This window comes from Ciconia boyciana, chromosome 8 (assembly GCF_034638445.1).
Source record: "Ciconia boyciana chromosome 8, ASM3463844v1, whole genome shotgun sequence".
In the NCBI taxonomy this organism is placed as follows: Eukaryota; Metazoa; Chordata; class Aves; order Ciconiiformes; family Ciconiidae; genus Ciconia; species Ciconia boyciana.
In genome coordinates this window covers 48,608,464-48,631,153 of record NC_132941.1, presented here as the reverse complement: position 1 = coordinate 48,631,153, position 22,690 = coordinate 48,608,464, and the positions used below count along the sequence as shown (strand labels likewise).

Sequence of the window (22,690 nt, the reverse complement as noted above, 5' to 3'; positions counted from 1 at the left end):
ACTGATCACAATATTTCATAGGCTGGTCAAATATGAAGCCTAATATAAGATACAACAGTGTCTTTCAAAACTTACTTATTCTACAGCAAAAAAAAAGTTTAATGATTTAAGAAAATCTTTTCACAAAGCTCCCTGACATTGAAAGTAATAGAATATATTTTTCAAAAAAATGTGACTTCCCTGCTTTTTTGGTTAGCCCTAGCATTACAGCAGATAACCGCTGTTTCTTTGAGCATTCAAAAACCTTTCTTTCCTGAACAAAAGCCATTTTGAAAAGCTTTTAAGCAACATCATTCTTTTGTAACCTGATTCCACTGGAGAAAATGATGCTAAAAACCATTTTACATCAGGATATGCCAATTTTCTTCCTAGCTGTAGTTCTGAATCATCCTTAATTTCTTTAAAATCACTATCTGGCAGTCTTGACATGCTTGCTTCTGGTTACATTTTTTTCCGATGAACAATGCTGTTGAATTACTTTCCTTATCTTAAATATCTTCGTGATCTTTTAATAATAGTGTTCTGAGAAAAGATTGAAATACCTTCTTGTGTATTGGTCCCTCCTGGATCATTTGGATTTGCAGGTCCAGCTGGTGGCTCATATCCTACTACCAAATCAATTGTTGCCTATAGAGGAGTACATGGGTTTTTATGTAGCACACAGTATTCACAACAATTGATTTAAAGAAGTAAGTTGTTCTAACACTGTACACGAACAATTAACTATTCATAGCCACAGCACAGTTTATAATAAAATTTCAGCTATTAGTAAATTAATAAACTGTTATTAAGCTATATATGCATACAAACAATAAAGATTACACAATTTGCAGCTAATGGAATAGGCTCTAAAATAATACCTACCAAATGGAATCACTGTGTTTATATTAAGAAAAATCTGTCACAATACAAGTATATAAGATGTTCTACAAATGTTAATTTATTTAGTTCCACAATATTCATGGCAGACTAGGTGACATTCTAAATTTACAGATGGAAAAACAAAGGCAGTGAGAAATAACACTATCTGATCAACAACATAACAAGTCTGTAAGTAAAATTTCCTATATGGCTCTTCTAATTGCTTGTTCATAGCTCCATCCTGGAAGAAAAACACTATGTCATTTTCCATTCTAATTATAGAATTGTCTTTTTTGTGCTTGACTGCTGTTTTGGATTATTGAACAAACCATTATTATTCCTAGTTGCTACAGTAACATGAGGAGTCAGCAAAAAAAGACCAACCCTGTGACCAACTAACCATGATATTAAACTACAGCTGATGAGATACTGAAATTATCCTGAAAGCCTCTTATTATTAAGTGTACTAGAATGCAATATGAAGTGCCTTAACAGCTAGGCTGCACACAGTAAGGTCCCAGTTCTATAAACTACTTAATTAATAACTAAGTTAACAACCAGTTAATAACTCTGTTAAATTTAAACACGTGCTAAACCAAGTTCAGCAAGTTCTTGTGTAACTTTCTGAACTGAGCTGGCAGTGAACATGTACATGATTATGTGCTTTCTAGAATCAGTGCTATGACACAGGTGGATATTAGAAAGAATACAGCAAAAAAGTGCATATGGGAACTCCATCTGGTACTTAGGAAAATGCTCTTTTTGAACATCAGGCTGATTTCCATGCATACTCTGTGGCCGATAATATTTGTAACACATATATACAAATACATAATACATACACAGAAAACAATTTATCTAACTTAAAGGATATTAAACAAACTCAGATGGTATAGACATAATTATATCTTGTTATAAATTTCCTCTGTCTGGAGCTCCTGCTACAAAATTCCAAGCATTTAATTTATAAAGTAAAAATAACTTGAAAATATTTTTGTTTCACTATTAACCCAGTTGCTGCAGCATTTTGATCAAGAATACAGTAAAATAAGGAAATGTAAGCCACTCACTCCAGTTTCTTGTCCCCTTTCATTTAGCAGAGGTATGAGTTTGTAGGGAAAAGATCTGCTTTGGTTACCTACAAGATCCTTAAGTGCTACAGATGCACTGCCAATTAATCTGAAATGAAGTAAAAATCATTATTAGAATGCAAGTATACATCAAACAGAAGTTCCCTTTTGTCTTTTGCTAGTGTCTGTTAGTCGACCAAATAACTCCAGCCATGACTTGAAAACCCAAGACACAACAAAAGAACATTGCAAATGCTATCTAATGATTGTGTTCCGCTAATTTGTATTTTCTGTTTCACTGCACTTAAATGTGCTGGTGTGCTTTAAGGAAGACACAGCTTTAACCTAAAAGAGGTTAAAAACCTAAATTTAAATAAATATTATGTATATTTTTGAAAATAATCTTCTGTATAACTTTCAACAGCCATGTCACTTGTTTCAGCCACTGAATTCTCATTGGTAAACTAAAGGAAGTAATACTTTCTTTCCCTATATAGCTTTGCAAACTCTCAGATGAGAAGTAATGTATAAAAGCTAAATATGATAGCTCCTGTACTAAACAAAAAGACATACACACATCTTTAATGAAAATAATGAAACAGAACAAATGCAATCAACGTGCTTACTAGAGGCTTCACAAAATTAATCTTCTTGCCCATACTCTATTTTTTGGAATAGCTTCATCTCCTTGCCTCTAAATTCTCAGAATGTTTCAATACAGCTTTAGAGGGGCCTACCAAAAGAAGCTGCCCAGGAGATCGGACATTATGTAGTAGACTCTCCTGAGCTACTTCTGCCTGCTTTGGGACTGCATCTGTCACCGCCATCCTCTTCAAAAAAGTGAAAACTGCATGCACTTTTCATAGAATGCTTTGGATTGGAAGGGACCTTTACAGGTCATCTAGTCCAACCCCCCTGCAAGCGCAAGGACATCTTTAACTAGATCAGGTTGCTCAGAGCCCCATCCAACCTGACCTTGAATGTTTCCAGGGATGGGGCCTCCACTACCTCTCTGGGCAACCTGTTCCAGTGTTTCACCACCCACATTGTAAAAAATTTATTTCTTAAATCCAGTCTAAATCTGCCCTCCCTTAGTTTAAAACCATTGCTCCTTGTCCTGTCACCACAGGCCTTGCTAAAAAGTCTGTCCCTGTCTTTCCTATAGGCCCCCTTTAAGTACTGGAAGGCTGCTATAAGGTCTCCCCGCAGCCTTCTCTTCTCCAGGCTGAACAACCCCAACTCTCTCAGCCTGTCCCCGTAGGAGAGGTGCTCCAGCCCTCGGATCATTTTTGTGGCCCTCCTCTGGACCCGCTCCAACAGGTCCATGTCCTTCTTGTGCTGAGGGCTCCAGAGCTGGACGCAGTACTCCAGGTGAGGTCTCACCAGAGCAGAGTAGAGGGGCAGAACCACCTCTCTTAACCTGCTAGCCATGTTTCTTTTGATGCAGCCCAGGATATGGCTGGATTTCTGGGCTGCAAGCGCACATTGTTGGCTCATGTCCAGCTTTTTGTCCATCAGTACCCCCAAGTCCTTTTCCACAGGGCTGCTCACGATCACATCATCCCCCAGCCTGTATTGAAACCGAGGACTGCCCCGGTTTTAACCTTTTTAACTTTTAACCTGAGAAACTTCTTTTAGGCAGAGTTTCTAACAGTGCGGCATTGATCTCATGGTATCTGGCACTGTATTTCGTTCCCACAGTATGTAATAACAGTTTACTCCTATACTGAAGTGGATTATTGGAATAACTGAGATTTTTGCCAATGAAAAAACCCCAAGATAATTCCCCCCTGTAAATATTACAAAGAACATGTTTTACAAACAAAATACCAGCTTTGCTGCCAAAGCGGAAAAAAGATCTGTACGTGGAGAACTTAACTGAGGTTCCTTTGAATAGATTACAGTGCTTTTTCATGGAGAAGCTACGGATGCAAGGGCATTTTTTGACATGGAGCAAGAGCATTATTATAGCTAATCTCAGGTGCTGTGTCATGAGAACATAATTTACTTTTTGCAAAGTACATTATGATAGGTAAGTATAAAACATTAATTTCCTGCAAATATACATTCCAGGTATTACACATTACAACTTTTGTTTAGCTGTGCACAAAAAATAACTACACTTTCTGTTTGAATGACCTGTTAGAATTACTTTGGTGCTGTCACCTCCTCAGTCAACTCTGCTTTCCCAGTTCATCTCACTCCTCCAATCCCAGTTGACTTTTTGATAGCTTTGACTCACTACTCAAACCTTTCACTTCTGCCCCCCAAATTGCCAGAGCACAGTAATATTCCAGCTACTCCTCACATATTTGTCATACGCAGGGGATGGGCTAGATGTGAAAAGCAGTTTAAGATCAGGCCATGCTGCAGAGGAAATGCATGAAGTTGTTCTAACCTTTAAGATTACCATAACCGAAACTCTGATGCCATTTCTAACAGCTGCCTCTCCTCCCTTTACTGAACAGACACCTGGATTCAGTATTGTAGTCTTGATCCAGTGTCCTTTAAAGAACTATGGAAATACACCTAGTTATTTCAGTGAGCATGAGATTAACTCTAGGTACATTTTCACTTTTTACAAATTGTTGCACAGAGCTGGACGTTAGCTGAAACACTGACTCCATGCATTTCTCAACTTTAAGGAGTTTAAGAAGCAATTTCTCCTGTTATGCAATCAAAATTGCATTCAACCCACAAGACAAACCTAGATTTGGAACATCAGATATACATGCAGTGGTCTTATTTATCCCTCCAACTGTCGTATTATTTGACATTGCTTATGATTTGATGAAGCAAATCTTGACACTAAACATTAATGTCTACCTAGCTCAGGAAACAACAGCAGATGGTCTCTCAAACAGAAGGAGGCTTTATTTTTTCCCCTGTGGCTTCAGCATTCCAAAAATTGGTGTTATATAGAAGTCACGTAAGTCTGACAGTACACACCAAAGAGAACATCTCCCTCTACATTTGACCAAACTTTTCTATGTAAAGAGCAGGTGTCATGTAGACAGACACTGATACTATTAAACAGTTAAAGAAAAGCAGAAAAGGTTCATTCCATAATGATTGCAAATCCCAAAGCAGTTAAGAGAGAAAAATACTGGGTAGCTTAATGCATTTTTCTCTTTACTACATAGTCTTCTAACATGTTAATAGCTTTGAAAGCAAGCATAATATAAGCAAATAGGAACTATTCCTACAGTTGGAAGAAACAAATGCTTGAATTTCCTTTACATAGTTGGATACTGAAAGAAACCAACTTCTCTTCACTCTTTTTCCTTTAATGCAAAATTAATCAATAAAAACTTTCAATTCCAAATATTCTTATTTTCCCCAAATCCTTCAGCTGTGACTATGCCTTCCCATTTGAGAATAACAGAGAGAAACATATGCAGTTTGAGGTATCATAGAAGGCAAAAACCCAACAAGACTACCCAAAACCAGCTAGGCCAAATCTGATTCTAGAGAAAGGCAAAGAAAATATTTTCGTATGTACATTTGTAGAACGATTTTGTAACTTGCTATTTTGATTTGATATGAGCTGGAGTGACTTACATAAACTCCAAAAGGAACTTCAGTTCAGAAGTGACCCAGTCTCAAATCATCTGGATGACTGTTTCAGCAACCACACCCTCCTATCTGGTGACATTAACTCAAGAACAGCTGTTAAACAGTAGTGCTTTTGAAATTTTCCAGCGTAAATTTCCATTTCTACATCCTCATCTGTCCTGTGCAAATGATAACTGTGCACACATTTGAACACATAGTAATTGTTTTTAAAATTCTGATCACCTTTAGAAAACTGGAGGGAGTCAGTTACATAACTTGCTTGCTACTAGTTGCCTCTAAAGTCCTTTGTTTCCCCCTCCTTTAACAGGTTGGGCAACAATAGTCTCCAGTCTTTTTCCACTCTACCAAGAGTGAGAAATCTAATATTCAGCCTATACACTATCTTAGCCTACTTCTAAGCTTTAGCCAAATTCTAAGCTTTAGGCAGGTAGTGTTTTGCCCTCCCCAAAGTGGTCCTGTTCACCGGATTTGGGATGTTTCACCCCTCCCTTAGCAGAACCACAGAACGGATGAGGTTGGAAGGGACCACTCAAGATCACCTCGTCCAACCTCTCTGCTCAAGCAGAGTCAGCTAGAACAGGTTGCCCAGGGCCATGTCCAGTCTGGTTTTGATCATACAGCTACTCAACAGCTGAAGTAATATTTTCAAAAGTAACAAGGAATGCCTCAAGGTCATCGCTAGATCTCATCTTTGTCACTTGCACAGGTCTTGGAGAAAGCATTTTTCCTGAGATGCTTCTCTCCGGTCTCTTTGGGCTAAGTCAGGTAAGACCAAGTCAGCTAAGTCAGATAGCAGCAGCTGTTGTTGTAACACCACATCCATTAACAGTTCATTGCTGTTTAATGCTTTGCTGCAAGGTCTGCTACTGTATTCGCTTCTACTGTACTCGTATGCTACTGTCTGCTACTGTACTTATATGTAACTAGACCCCCAGTTCTCTGCATGACTACTATGAAGTTGCTGTGTTCCTCTGAACTCTGAAGACTTTTTACCTTCTGGCAGGATTGCATGCAACCTCCCTCTGAAGTCCTGACTTTCAAGGTGACAAAGAGTCCTTTCCTTCCAGCACAGCTGAAAAGACTTTCTGTCACCTATTCATCCTCAAAGGACACTGCTCTTTGCTGGAGCTATTTCAGCTTTCTTCCTCTTGCCTAGGCAGACAATATTTGCCTGTTTAATTCCAGATCACACTGGTCTCTTGACACCAAAGTGGGATAGTTTCTGCTTTTGGAACAGCTCAATACATCCTCCGACCTTTTGTTCATCAGCTATTTTGGCAGTAGACAGCAAACAAGTATTGCTGCTTAATTCTGCTTAAGTACCTTTTTGGCCATCCCTAAGACTTGTGTAAGTATAGCGCTCAGTCAGCCAGGTCTCTTAAACTCTTCCAGCTTTGCAGAGGTAAAGCAAAAAACCTGTCCTGCCATAAGCAGTTTGAACATTCTGGTCTACCACTGAATACGACACCAAAGATAAATGCGAAGTCCACATTTAGAAGCAGTGTTAAAGCATTTTAAACCACTTCAAATATACCTTTATCAGTACTAGGCCTATGATACTTTCCCCACAGTAATCAAAGGGAAATACTTAGTTTATCAGCATGAAATCAATGAATTAGTGATGACCAACTATTAAACACAGTGTTGCATTTGTGCCAAAGCTAACTAATCCGTTAGTGCTGTGGTTAGCACTTCCTGTTAGCTGCCCAAATAACCAAGAGAAGTGAAACTTCACACCCATGCCTGGATCAGGAAATGCTAACTCACAGTACCAACCATTTTATTACTCCTCCTCTGTTTGAAAGTAGGAATTTATAGTAGATTCTTTAGCATATCCTGTCCTCCAGCTGCTTACATGCTACTTCTACTAGAAGCCCAGTGATTTTAATACCCTGAGAGTCAAGCATTTAAATTCTTTTTACTTATTTTTAAGGGTTTATTTTGGCAGAGGTTTATATTGATTATTTTCATCAGCAAACTTGATCCCACACTGCAGTTATAATTGCTACACTCAACCTTTCATTCTTAGTGTATTTGTGCCATTATAGATTCTATGCTACAAGACCCAACACCCACGTTCTGTTACTCATGCTGTGTTTTAAAATTTTTATTAAGAGCAAACCTACTATTTTTATCTTCTTTAGTTATTTGATAATACTCTTTGCAAGAACAAACTTTAAAAAAGAAACAAAGCATGGATACTATTTTGTACAAGGCAGAAAACCCCAAAACAGAATCTTAACCAGCTTGGATCTTGCATACAACGTATGCAAGGAAAACGTGCAACTATGCACAGCCACACTGACGTGGAAAAGAATCCACACAAAAGGGTACAGCGGTAGGAGGATTCAAACAATCTAGAAATTATTTAACTATGGAAAATACTTAAACATGATTAAATAATTTGCTGCACTGTTCATTTGTGGCTGCAATTTTCTGCTTGAGAAAAGGGTGTGCCCAATTTGGTTTTCCTCTGTGTTGCTAGGTTACTAACTACGCAAAGAACATGGGGAAACGCATAATCCCAACTCTCTTTCAAATAGAATGAAAATCACTTCATTCACACACGACTGTAACTTCCTGTTAACATTTTTTTTCCCTTAACTTCACAGGGACAACTGAAGTTACCGGGGGTTTTTTGTTTGTTTTTTACCTGCATAAAGATTTGTGTTCTGAGAGTTTGAAATCTTTCTACTAACAGTATTAGACATAATAGAAAACAGATGTGTTCTCTTTTCAAACATCTTTATGCTGGAAAATCTAGCTAAGCATGGACCATATGAGTCCTCTCTAGTTTATTGCTATGATGGTCTGTCTGCATACATGTCAGTGTGGTTTGCTTTATTTATTTTTCCAATGACTGTGTCTTTTTACCATGAAGAGCACTCATTTAAACTAGCTGCAAAAGTTTAGTGATCCTGTAAATGAAGCAGTAAATTCTATCTCCAGGAAAAAAGAAATGGAAAAATATTGAAATGTTCTTTCAGGCTTGATTTACAAAAACATTCCAAAGCAATGAGTTAAGTGTTTTGGCACAGTGTAAAAACAGAGTAGCATCCACTGTGCTCCTCCTCCTGTGTCAGTATAAGAATGGGCTGGATGAACAGCTATTTAAGTTTGTAGGAGCTGTAACAAATCATGGTTTATATTGCAATCTTCTGCTGTTTTGTTCTAGAGGGGAATATGGGTTCTGTAGCCACCTCTTAGGCGCAGCAACGGACCAGGTGCCCAGAACTAGTCAGGAGTAACACTGCATGGAATAGCAGAGTGTGTATTGGCTAGGAGCTTTGTGAGTGAGCAGCCAGAGAGAGGGAGTTGGGTTGAGAAACACATTGTTCTGCTTCTAGCCTACACTACAGCAAAGAACGGTGGCAGAATATTTGAGCAAAAGTTGTCTCTACCTTGAAAATAACAATAGCAATCCCCACTGCTTATTTTCCTCCAGAAGAGAGAAAATAAAGCCAAAGGCATGGTCTAGTTTCTTCTCAGCGCTCCTTCTTGGGTGACACAGTCCCCTAGATGTACCCTTTACACTCAAAAACTAACTCCCAATTCAATCTAGACTTTAAGTAAAATATACAAAAACATGAACCTCTAAAGGAAAGATTATTGATTTAGACTCAAATCCCACATAGCTTAAACACCAGATACACTTCCCAAGTTAACGTGTCTACTCATGAATAATGTCAAAAGCACACGGCAAACACTGGGTTTCTGAAATAATGGGCCTTTACCTCTGAAAGACTTAAGTTCAGTTAACCACATCAAATTTACGTGTAAAAATGAATACAATATTGTCCAGCCCTCAATCCGCCCCCCCTTTTTTTTAACTGTCATTATAATAGCTCTCAGTAGTAAGGACCTTAGGTTGGCATCGTACTCCATCTTTTCAATCCTGAACTAGCATGCAGACAAAGCAAGGGAGTGTCATGTGCACATTCTTCCGCTGAGCATCTTTTTGGAATGCAGCAGCACTGCAGGCATGTATCTAACTATGGACTTTTTCTTAAGTATTAAAAGAGGATACTGTGAAAGAATGGCAAAACTATGATATGGTAGTCCTAAATCTCTCTCAAACTCAGTAAATAGAATCAGTAACTCTACAGAAATACAGGTTATGCATACATGCAAGAAATATGTGGGAAACTTATTACATGTTCCCTCTCTCATATGCTCCTTTGTCTAAATGTGAATGTTCATGAATATCAAATCTCTTCTGCTGTTACAGTGCTTTGTGTCTTTAAAAGAAATCCAAAATGACATTTCCTATTATCTTGTTACAGTCAGGAAGCCTGCTCATGTGTTTCCCACTTCTCACCCCCTTATCCTGTTTCCCTGCCAATAGTCCTTCCAAACACATCACACACTGCAAATATGTGGCAGTTATTGAGGATTTATTTTCAAAGAGCATTCCTTTGATCGCATTGCTCTGTCTTTGGTATGGACTACATATATTTTTGCACAGCTCCATACATGGAAGTCACTTTCCCAAAGAATTTTACTGGTTTACTTTTTAAAGTGAACACAGAATAAGTAAGTGGTAGACAACTTCCAGTGCATAAACCCAAGCAAAACAAGCAGGCATTTGCACAAGCTGGGGGTTAAGCGCTACAAATATGAGTCCAGATGATATCTACTCATATGATTTGACAAAAAGAAAAAAACACATGCCTGCTTAACTTTGAACCCATGTACAGAGTGAAACATTTTAGGGACTTCAGATAAGCACCTTCCTTTATTTTCCGATACGTTATAAAATCCATTACAAAATTCTGATTACTGGCAAGCTTTCCTATATCAAGTTCTGTGATTTCTGGGATTTCCGTAAAGTCAGAGGCATGCAATATATTCCTGCTTTACTGACCTACAGGAATCTCAAGAAAGAGATCTGAGTGTACTGGCTTGACTCAGTGATTTTATGACAGAGCTATTGGAACATTGTAAAAACCTGAATTCACATACTGGGAGGAGGCAGAAAGTAGTAAAGAAAAGCTAACAATGGAAGTGGACTACTATCAATAAATATGAATGTATGCCTAGCTCAGTGTCATAAAATATCCAAATTTACCACAAAAAAAAGGAAAGAAGATGACGTGATATCATACTCCCTTTCAAAACAGCAGCAGCGAACACTACTTGGCATTGCCGGAAAAGAGATGGCACAAGACCGCAGCAAACAGAGGAGCAGATCCTTGTTTAAAATCTAGGACTTTATACAAAGAAGTAGGGAACTGGCATCTCGTTTTTGATAAGCTGTTCTTTTTTTCTGCGCAGATTTAAAAAAAATCTCTGAGTGATGCTTGTCCAAATGTCTGTATTTACCTTTTTAGACAAAAATCCTATGATTTAAGCAGAGATAGGCAGAAGATCTTAACCACTATGGGATAGCTAAAGATTAAACACATTGATGAAGCTTTATCTTGTTTTAGACAAAAATCCTATGATTTAAGCAGAGATATGCAGAAGATCTTAACCACTATGGGATAGCTAAAGATTAAACACATTGATTAAGCTTTATCTTGTTACGGGTGTTAAGAAGAACTCCTATACTCTGCCAGAGCTTTGAGTACAAGCATGTTTCAGCACTAAATAATACACTTATCCCTGCTGTACATTATCTAAAAGAACAGCTTTCAGATTAGCTTGCCACCACCCAAGACCTTACCCTTTTCCTGCAATTGATTTTAGGGACCAGGTTTATTTCTGTGTGACAAGTCATAAAACAAATGGCATGCAGAACACGAGGTTGCTAACAATTTCAACTGGTAATTTATGTTTTCTTCATTGAAATGATCTGCATGCCTTGCTTTAAGGTATCCTGTACACCTCCAATTCTGATATGAAATTAAAGCTTAAATCCTACAAAACTCCAGATACATTTGTTTGTTTTTTAAATCACTATCATCTTATGCTCAGAACCACATAAAACTTTTTAGAGTCTGTGTTATGTATATGTTTCATCACAAATACAGCAGGAACCTCAAAGTCCAGGTCAAAATGACAAAAAGTACCCTTCAGCTTTACTAAAGTTTATATATTATGCTTTTTAATAGAATGTGAATTGAATTCTAGTGTTCCCATATATACCATTTAAATGTTTTATGGCAACAATTTTTTTCAATGGCCACAGTCAAAAGGTCCTATCAACTCAATTCACAGGAACAAATCTATTCTTATTAAAAAAAAGTTTGAAAAATAGAAAGATGATTTAAAAGTTAGTCGAACAAGACACCTTAATTACTTATATGTTTACTTATTACATGTTCCTCTTCTGTAAGAGTATAAACCTACAAAAAATGTTTAAATGCCAACATGGACACCTGACAGCATTTCAGTACTGTAAAACTTTTTATAACGTCATCTCCTTTCATATAAAGATAGAAGCCTCAATTCAAGGTGGCTCCTTTCTCAGTGTCTTCAACAGCAAGATTAAACTAAAAAAAAAAAAAACAAAAAAACCCAAACAAACATTTCCAGAAAATCATACACTCTGTGCATCTTTTCTGCTGTAATTATTTCATGTGTAGAAAATATATTTTTCATTTTTTAATTGAAGGAAATCTATTTGCGTTTTGTGTGATAACCTTCCAGGCACACACAGATACAGCTACTGTCTGTTTATCTTCAGTTCTCTAAAGTTAATAATAAAACCTGATTTTGTCAAATCTAAAACTAAGCATCTTACTACTACATGAAGAAGTTTTTGTCTGAGCACTGAGGACTCAACAAACAACTGCATGCATGAAACTTCCCTTTAGCCTCTCACAAGTGAAAAAAAGGACCCTACACAAAAAAATCTGCAGCCTTAGATCCCATGATACTTGATTTTTAGATGTCTGAAAAATACAGAACCCAATTTTAGGTATATAGGTGCTGTACATACCGCACTAGTAGAGTTTAGACTTTTAGAGTAGGATTCAAGCCTATCGACATCCACTAACAGCACTAACCAAAACAGAAATGGTGCAGGAGGGAAGGAGTTAAATTCCTGCATGTTAGGGGCATCATGAAAATGGGTATTTCTATCTGCTGAAGACCTAAACTCTTAAATCCTTTACTGATAGTAGGAGTCTCTGCCTTTCCTTTCCAAGAAAAGAATGTCAGAAAAGGCAATTGTCAGCGGCCTCCCACCCCATTTTTATAACAGTCTAGAGTCCTTCTGTAAGGAACGGGAAGCTAGATAGCCATTTGCTTCCTCTGCTGCGGTTATTCAATTTACTTTTCACAGAAGACTCTCTTACTATCAAACTACATATTTTCTTTTAAAAAAAATCAACAAAACAAAACAAAAAACCCAAACCACCAACCAAAGAAAAAATCCTCAATCCATTTTTAAACAATGTTTTTAAAATATAATCAGAAGAGGAAGTAGCAACAGCATCGCCAATCTTCCATATATACAATGAGCCTGAGGCTTATAACACTCGGCCAACAACTGGAGACAGATTCATTTCCCTACTCAGTGTGAGAGAATTTACTCTCACATCTGCCATCGAAAAAGAGTTCTGCAAGGTGATCTTGGGGAAGTTACTTCCATTTTCAAGTTCAAGCTTTTTAATGACCACGCAGAGAACTCATGGTTCATTGGGCCAGGAAGAGTACAGTAGTAACATGACATTTCATAGACCCTGCTAGCTAGGACATTCAAAAAACCAAAAACCCAGATTCCGTTCCCAAAACAGTTTTTGTATTTTATCCAACATATTTATACGGATGACTAAGTCAGTCTCCCAGGAGATGAGTCTAGGACTTCAATTCCTCCAGACAAGATAGGAAATTGAACTTAGGCTTCCCCTCTTCATAGGCAAGACTTAAATAAGTGACATAAAATATAGCCTCTGGGGGAGATTTTTAAAGATGGTTAAGACCCTTAACTGCATTTTCTAATTTTTGGTGGTTTGTGTTAGCTGTGCTCTGAGAATGCCAGTTAAGAGTTCTTCAGAACTACTTTCTGGACACTTATTATGTATAGTGGTCTTGGGTACTGCACTGCACCATTCTGCAAGATGACAGCCTGCACCAGGTATCTGTAGCGGCATAAATCTAGTTACACAAGGACCTTTATTACAAGTAAGCACCAAATGAAAAATGGCAGCTGTGGTTTTCAAATGACAATAAAAGGTGAAGAGATCTAAATTCTACCCAAATTCTGCCTTAAATGCCTAAAACGTTCCTTGCAATTAGCTTCAGCATGTCTAAAATTAAGTATAAAAAGAAAGCTGACACTTTGCTCCAGAGTAACAATCCAACTGGTAAGGGATGGAAAGCCCACTGGCTTATAGGCTACAAGTAGGTATTACATCAGAAACTATCTAATTGCATCCACCGTTTCTCTCCAGCGACTATCAGTTCAATTTTTTCCCTGGACTTCTGTGTTGAAAGTAGTGTTTAATACTGGGGGGGGGGGGGGGAAGTACATACTTGTTTTGTCCAATTGGTTCAAAATCCTTCACAATAATTGTCAGGGAAGATGAATTATCCAGAGCAATTCCTTTCAAGTCAAATTCAAGAATCTGAACAAAAAAAATGGAGCAAAACCAAATTATAATTACAAGTTATGTGTAAATTAATTAACAGCAGAGTAGCATATACAACACAATTATTCAGAAATAAATTTTGCATTTAGTGAGAGACAGACTGGACCAGCTTACATTTGCAAAAGCAAAGTTAAAAATCTGGGAAGACGCTCATAGCACATTCTTGATTTGCTAGTTACTAGTAACAATAACAGAAAAATAACTAAATTGTTTAATACTGAGCCATAACCTCTTTTGCAGTTCCACTTCCTCACACTAACATAAGTATTTTCTTGTCATTCATAAAATCTGATACTGTTCCCCTGCAATACTGGTTGAAGTCAGTTGCTGTTGAATTTAGACAAATATTTGTAGGTTCCCTTTCTTTGTATTCCTAATTACAAAATGTAAGAATAATCTTAACTTCCATTTCCGGTTGTGAAAAAACACTACTAAGAAAACATTTTCCCAAAGAAAAACATTACTGAAGATGCAAAATAGGACCAGTCCTACAAATATACCAAAAGGAACTTCAATACATGATTCATTCTAATTCTGTAGGGTTTTTTCCTAGTGTATAATAAAGGATCTAATTATGTTCCCATAAATGTGGCTAAGCAATGGCTGAATATCATTTGGTCCAAAGTAGGAGGGAGCAAAACCAGGCCACAAACTCACCAGGTATCCATCTACTTTTACATAAAAACATTACTTAATGAATTGTAATACATGGCACAAGATGAATCCATTCACCTGCATTTACTAACACCTTGAAAGAACACATATCACTAGTTAGTTCCTGCTTCTAACCAATATTCACAACTGTAGAAACTGACTTACCAATTTTACAAGCGTTTTGTCTCAAAAAAGACCAAGAATTGATTAAAAAAAAATTACCTCATTCCAAACAGGATTAAGTTCATTGTCAACTTTCTTTGTTTTCTTTTTTTCATCTGAAAATACAAACAAAGTGTGATGATCTGTTTTTGCTAAAGCACTACACAAATATCACAATTTTTCCTTTCACTTTTCAAAAGAAAGTTTGAGCTTTAAACCAAATGTTCCAATTCTTTTTGCCTCTTCCGGTAGCTGCACATTTTACAATCAAAAAGTCCCCTGGGCAATTTTAGTAGTTGAGGCTTTTTATTCTGTTTTGTTTAAGCATAGCTAGATGTATTCCCAAAAAGCAAAATTAATGTTTAGGTTTCTCAACCTTTTATGACCCTTGACTGCAACTTCAGTAATGATGAAAGAAGATAGACTAAAAGACTTGGAGACATCAAGCTAAACAGTAACCTCAAAGTGATGAACTTCAGTAGTAAAGAAAATGTGTTAAACATTTACCATAACCGAGTTACAAAATACTTGTAAGTGTTTAGCTCTGAAATAAAATCACTTGGAAAAAAAAATCTTAAGAAGGTAACCTTACAGTGTCAGCACTTTCTGCTTTAAATGAGCAAATATGAGCAGAAATACACATGCATATAAGAGGAAATGCAGTCCTTCCTGAAAAAATGGTTTCCAGAGGTTATGCAGATCACTTCACTGACATTTACTGTAGCCTAAAAGTTACAAATTTTCCATACTTCATGGCAAAATTTGCATTTGGTCAACCTACAAATCATGGGAGTGTGGGGTGTGGTGTAAATTACATATAGTGCGGCATTTCAATTCAAATTCCTTCTCCTGAGAGGAATAATACAACTCAAGTGTTGCAGAGGCCCTTTGCAGGCCCCCCTCACCTATTAAAAAGGGAAAACAATTTCTGTTCTTACAACAGGTTCAAAGCAAGTAATGTGCCACGGCTTTATTTTTACTTTTTAGTTGCACTATACGTAAACAGCTCCAATGGAGAACAAGTCTTGACACAACACTCAGAAGCACAAAAGAACACTGGCAAACATGCAGCTCTCTAAACAGAAATTGCATATATTAGTGATAACAAATGAGTATATTTAAGTACAGTCAGTAAACTAACTGCTGATCTACAAAATGCTCAGCCACCACAAGAAGGCTAAGCTTCAGACATGCTCCTTGTATTTAAAGATTACAGTAAAGGTAATAGCATTTTTATTATTTGCAAGTTATGGCTATACTTTGCCAGGAAAACATTGCAAAGGCCTGGAAAGCAAGAGTAAAGATAGGCGACACGAGCAACTTCATATACCGACTATTCAAGCAGTAGACTGTGGCGGCTCTTTTTATTGGATGAGAGTGGGATGTACTGAAAGAGAAAAAGGCAGCCCATACTGCAAATTGCGAGAACTGACTCACATTTATGTAACAGGAATTGTCTACAATTTATACAGGATATTGACTCACATCGTACCACAAAGGAAAGAGCATTCATAACATACCATACTGTGGACTCGCATTTTGCGGAACAAAGAACTAATTAACATGCTAGTAAGAGAAATTCAACTTCACGTTATCTAATAGGAGAAAAAGCATTTTCAAAACTGAATATCCCAGAATATCTGGGGTTTGGCACAGGTACTCCAAGTCCCCCTACAAACAGGAGCTGGGAGTCAGGGAAAACATGTTCTCAGTGCTGGTGAAAAAAGGAACAGTTGCAGCTGTTTGTAAAGGAGAGAGTGAATCACAGACCTGATCCTGACGGAACTAATGGATAAAAGTCCTATGATCCGTGCCTAAGCTCAAATGTAATTCTGTAAGGTAAGGAAAGCCCTGGCTTGAACAACAGTCAAGACAATTCTTGACAAGGAGTAAAATTTTCCACTCTGCACTATTCCTTTTCATAAAAACAAGATTAAGATGTATGATTCCACTAACAATATGCATATTCTAGATTATACTAAGAAAAAAACTTTTTGTGTTAATGCATTTGTGTGAAAGTTGGATGAAAAACACTGGGAAACACAGCTTACATTGGGGTTCAGTTCTAATTTTCGTCAGTCTGAGTGTAGCATTCACATTCCTCAAGCATGTATTTTGCATGTATTTTCTTCACTTTACTGACTTCCTTTTTATTACATTTTTTATCATTCTTTGAATGCACTGGGGTTTTTTTGTTTGCTTTTTAGACTGTTGGCAAAGAGCTTTCTTCTTCCCACCACAAAAATCTTTGCCAAGCAGAGTAAGATGGACTGCCCAGTTATTCCAGGAGCTCACATACGTTTCAGGCCATCAGGCTGCCTTCCTCTACTGGTAATGAACCCAGCTACAGTAGTCAAGACTGTATACCACATCAGGATAAACTATAAGATAGGGCCAGTCATCATTTTTAGTTTGGCCCTACAAAGAAATAAGAGTAAGCAATGATAATGAATACAGGTAGGACACTCTATATACTTGTTTCTTTAAAAACTAACTACAGTAACCTTGGTACTGTAGAAGAAATCATTATTTGCTTTATCTTGATAGAGGCATTATACTACCACATGTTGTTTAATATTCTCAATTGGAAATGAATGTACTAAGAACTTAGTGATAGTCAACGAGAAGACACTGTTCAAAAAAATTCAATCAAGATGAGCTGTTTAAATAATACCTATTCCATCATTACAAAGATAATTACAGTACTGCAAAACAACCAATGCTTACGTCTTAAATTTTTTTCTGCTTTTATAACTAGCATTTTTATCAATTTCAGCAGGTGGGGAATAGCAGAAGCAAACATTACGTTTTAGGACAGTCTTAAGTCTAAGATTCAAGAGAGAATCACATTTCAGTTCACTAAGTTTTCCATAAAACTTTTGTGAATGAAGAATTAAGATTACACAGTGGCCAGCAACTGCAGGATCAAACAGGCAGACCTCCAAAACCCAGGAAATTAAAGTTAGGGTAATTTAATTATCTGCAAAACAGAAAATGTAAATTTAGTGAATAATTACACTCTAATACTCTTTTTTTTTCACACACTGAAATATAAACATAGCTATGAACTACTGCAAGCCTGCTAGAAAGCTCTTAGATTAAGCGCAAATGGAAAAAGAAATTTTATTTAAGTTGGCCCAATCAAACTGAATGCCATTTCACATCAGTTTTTAATGCATAAAGCTGAATGAGGCAGTCAAAAGAAATGATCAAAGCACTAAATGTCCTAGTATTGACTGCACATATAAGCAATTGTGTCAATTTTTACACCCAAAGACAAGAATCTGACACGTTTTTCTCCCGTTTGGTATATCTAACAAACCAAAAGAATTGTACTGGTTTAATCATTACCACTTAGTGCCTCTTCAGCAAATGGCACCAGTTTTTCCATATTAATTTGACTAATAATTTGTCTCATGTAGAGTGATGATGAACTCAGAATTCTGCTTCCAGACAGCAGTTCCAGCTAGCAATACTTGTTTACTCTCAGGGTGTAGTTCTCTTTGAACAGTGAGTTGTTCTTCAAGTAAATAAAAGTTCCATCCTGCTGGACTGAACATAAATGTGTAAAAGAAAAAAAAAAGTCAAATGCTTGCACAAAACCCCTCTATTGTACATAAGATACCACAACAGAAACAGCTGCCTATTTCCTCTTAATATGTACCTAATATATGTCACTGTATTAATTGTACTGACTGTATAGTCTATAACTAGCTTAGTTACACAAATTTGATGAAGTCTATTCTATACATAGACGAAACTATACTATCATATGTGTGTTAACACACGAAGTGTTTGCAGAGATGCTTACATATTAATAGCTGTAGATAACGGCCTTTTTCTTCACAGCATGGCTGTAAAGGTCGAATCCTGAGAGATACTGTGTGTTTTCACTGAAGTCTTAAAATTACTGAACCTGACATCAGCAAAGGCTATGTAAGTTAAAGTTTGAAAAAGCTAATGAACAAAACACTGTTTAATGAAATGTCAACTTCCACAGCAAATTTCTGGCAAATGAGTGCTGTTCTCTAAGACTTCTCCAAGAATACTCTGGAGTGAAACAAGAACATGAAAATGTATTGCAGGGTTATGGCCAAAGTCCTGCAAATGCCTGAGTTTTTCCCAGTCTGGAAATTAAACTCCCCATTGTGTTTTTTATGTCCCCCAGGAGCTACAGTGGGTATGGACTACTGTTAAAGACTGCTGCCCTTTGACGTACACCTTCCCAAAAATAAGACTGGTTTCCCATCTCTACACACTAACAGGGTAAGGGGGAACAGGCTGTATATAAAACACATCTATAACATAAATGGCCAGAAGTTCAACGTATTTCAGATATGATCCCTACGCCCTTATACCTGGTACTCCATTTACAAATTAAATCAGAGCTGCTCAATAGCTGGCAAAAGCCTGATATTTTGTGGCCCCCTTGAATCACTCTGGGCAAAAAGCAAAAAATCAGACTGTTGGTATGCAGTAAAACCACATAAAAAGAAGCGGCAGGTATAATGGGAAATTAAATATCATACTAAAAAACTGTCACAATTATGAAGTTGTGTTTAAGACAATGGTTAAGCATGTTTGTGAACATCAAAAATCCCAGTTATAGCACATGAAGGATAAATATAAACTCAATCCTTTAATGTCTGTTGCACAATTCCTGTGTTTCAGTAACTGAAGGACTGAGAAACAAATCCAGCAATGCAGAAGAAAAAACCAAATCTGTAACTTATATTTACTAGGTAAAACTTAATTGCATTAGAGCACACAGTAGGAACAAAAGATTACAAGGAGGAATTAAACAGACACTTAAGGCGTAAAGAAGCAAAGGCATCAACCAACTCTGAAATATGAAACTTCAGGAACAGAGGTAACACAGAAAGGCAAAATTGTAACAGGACAGCAAAGAGAAAGACAAGGAACTGAAAAGATAATATGAATGCCTAAGAAGCAGCAGAAACAAATGGAACAAACCAGAGAAATTACAGTACACCAGTAACAGCACTTTTTGCAGGGCAAATAAAATAGTATTTTAAGCATTAGGAATTTCCAAAAGCTACTGAGATAGGTTCAGCCACTTGCCCTATCACACAGGGGGTTAAAAAAACAAACTTGAAAAAGAGGAGGAAAAGAAAGGAAATTGAATGATCCCACATCTTTCTGATGCTGAAATAAAGTATCAAAAAACTTTATTTTGGAAGTTAAGACACTGGATGTGCACTGCCTTGTCCTTTTCCAGCCTCCAGCAAAATGTCATGATTTGAGATTTGGTTTCTAAAGGTGGCAAACCCCTGCAATGATTTTTCATACTTTAGGAAATACCATTTCCATTTCAGTGCACAGTTAGGAAACTAGGTCACCAGGAATTAAGATGACCATTTGTCACATTTTGGTTTAACGTATTACATGATCCAAAATTGCTTGGAGGTTTCCGCACCTTAAAGATAAACCCATACTTGAGATCAAGTTCCTTTAGTCTAGCCAAGTGATGGAATGATGGCAATAGGTAAAATATATTGTAAAATATAATTAGCTTTACATATAAATGCTAATTTTATCACACTGTTTTCTCTTTCTCCCATATGTATCTGACGAGCAATGAAACTGTAAAATGTGGTTTCCTTCCTAAATCTTTATTTTAAATTAAATCATCTCAACAGGCAAAATTTTAAAGTGCAATTCAGTTTGTAAAACAAAACAAAACAAAACAAAACACCACACCTTCAGTAATGGTACTACTGTTTTTCAACATGCTGGTAATAACAACAACAAACCAGTCACAATAAAAATTGGTTAACAGTGAGCTGTGGCTGTGCAAAGTAATCAAGACAAAGGAATGATTTTTTCAGATGGAAAACAAGGTAATCTTCAATACCAGAATTAAAAGTGGATTTATCTATGCAGGTAGATTTAGGTTTTTAAAGCAAAGGGCTAAGCCTTTGCAAAAGCTTGTAAAACGTGGATCCTGAAGCAGAAGCACTGCTGGCCAGAAAAGACCAATGCACTCCTCCCAGTTCAAACTTCATTCAGGTAACTCCTGCCTCTCTAATTAAAAAGTCTTCCCTAAAGTTACATCAGATGTAACTTCAGGAAAACATGTTTCCACAGATTTTCAAATACTTACATAGGGCACTATCCTTCAGAAAACCTCCTCCCTGAGTACATTTATGACAGTTTTCCTTACCTTTAAAAATAAGAGAAACAATAGGATCTGGTTTCCCAAACTTGGTTTTAGGGATATTGGTAGCAGATTCCACAATCACCCGAAGCATTGTTTCCAGTCTTGACTAAATGCCGATTGTTACCAAAGAAATTCAAGGAAGTCTTAAGTTTCAAACTCCTTAACTTCTGGACTGAAATGCTAGCAGGAAGAGGAGGCAGGGAATAGCTGGTTTACAGTAAAGAAGGTCTATGGGTGGATCTATGACGGACTAGTTACTGAAGGCTATGAAAAAAAAGTACCTGTAAATTGACACCAAGTTCTGTGTTGCTGCACAAAAAGAACTCTCGCTAGTGAAATCCAGTATCAGAAAGGGCACAGTGTAAAAACGAGTGAAGATTTTTTTTGTTGCTTTTATTCTTAAGCTATGTGATAAGTCTCCCATAGTAACCAAGGCAAGAATAAGCATGAGCGACATGAACATTAAGCACAACTCCAGTACTCAAGACACATCACATCTGCCTCGTGGTATACCAAGGTATTATATGTAACGATAGCCTATATTTTTTTGCTCTTAATTTTTATAACTTCATTGTTTGCAAATGTTTTTAGCTTGCCTGCATGTCAGTGTATCATCACAAAATACCTACGGTCTTCAAAAATAGTTTAAGCGCTCCCCCTTCAGTAGTGCTCTGGAACAACAACGTTTTACACAGAATAAATACTACAGGTTCCGCATTTAACACGCTGAATTTAGTAGATCTCTTGAGAAATTATTACAATATATGTGCATAAGTAAAAATAAAGAAGAATTAAGGAATTACGTGCAAAAATGTGAGAAGACCCTCTGTATTGTTTGGAGGCCTATAAATATTTTGTCTTAACTTAAATACAGGCAGTAGACTCCACTAAAATGAAACTAGGTAAAACTTACATAAGTAAAAAGAACTCTTTGCTCGAAGCTACCCCATGTTCAGCTTTACAGCAGTTTTTCTCAGCTGTGGACCAGATGTAAAAAACCAAGCAGTGCACAGTACCACTGCAAAATATGTTTTTAAGTAGAGATGAGAGGGGAAGCCAGCAAGATAGAGCAAAATGAGTCATATGTGGACCAAGTTCAGCCTAGTTTTTATATTGTCACATGAGAACTATCTTAGCTTCTTACTTTTGAAGCCAAGATGGACCTTGTTTCCTTTCTAAAATGATTAGATTCTGGGTAGGTGAGAAAGAGCATTTCTGGGGAAGAAAAGGTAACCTAAAGCCAGCACGTTCAGGAAGGAACGAGGACAAAAACACAGAAGACACAGCACTGAGAGGACACAGAAGACTTGGCTGAAGCACATGGCAGGTTGTTCCGCCCTCGCCCATCCCGGTCCCCAACAAGTCCCCCAGCCGGTGCGGGGGCCAGAGCCACAGGCCAGGCTTGCCGCCCCAGGCAGCTGGTAGCCACTGCCCTTTCTGCCCGAACAGCGAGTGAACTAAAGCCTCGTGCATGGCGGGGAGAGCCACCCGCCGGGCAGCAACGTGAGGGGGCGCTCACCTCTCACCGCCCCTCCCTCAACAACCGCGCTTGAACAACGAAATGGAAATCCCTTCAACGGGAAAATTAACCGCGGCCTCGCAAGGAGGACACAAACACCGCCCGGGGCCGGGAGGGGGGAGCCCTCCCC

At 37.4% G+C, this 22,690-nt stretch overlaps 1 protein-coding gene and 1 long non-coding RNA gene across 3 annotated transcripts in view; one reads left to right on the top strand and one right to left on the bottom strand.

Annotated features, from left to right (window-relative positions):
- The window catches only part of MYOF (myoferlin), a 74,371-nt gene extending 53,128 nt beyond the window's left edge, over nt 1-21,243 (bottom strand). For both annotated transcript variants that reach the window (XM_072870503.1, XM_072870504.1), the window contains exons 1-5: nt 21,045-21,243; nt 14,921-14,976; nt 13,929-14,020; nt 1,932-2,040; nt 543-627 (exon numbers count right to left, since the gene is read on the bottom strand). In XM_072870503.1, coding sequence (XP_072726604.1) covers nt 543-627; nt 1,932-2,040; nt 13,929-14,020; nt 14,921-14,976; nt 21,045-21,132 — 430 coding nt within the window. In that variant the 5' untranslated portion in view covers nt 21,133-21,243. The remainder of the gene's footprint in view (nt 1-542; nt 628-1,931; nt 2,041-13,928; nt 14,021-14,920; nt 14,977-21,044) is intronic.
- Nucleotides 16,419-18,788, top strand: LOC140655813 (uncharacterized). The gene is made up of 3 exons (XR_012043876.1): nt 16,419-16,699; nt 17,068-17,317; nt 18,710-18,788. It is a non-coding gene; the product is annotated as an uncharacterized lncRNA (long non-coding RNA).
- Nucleotides 21,244-22,690: the final 1,447 nt, after the last annotated feature.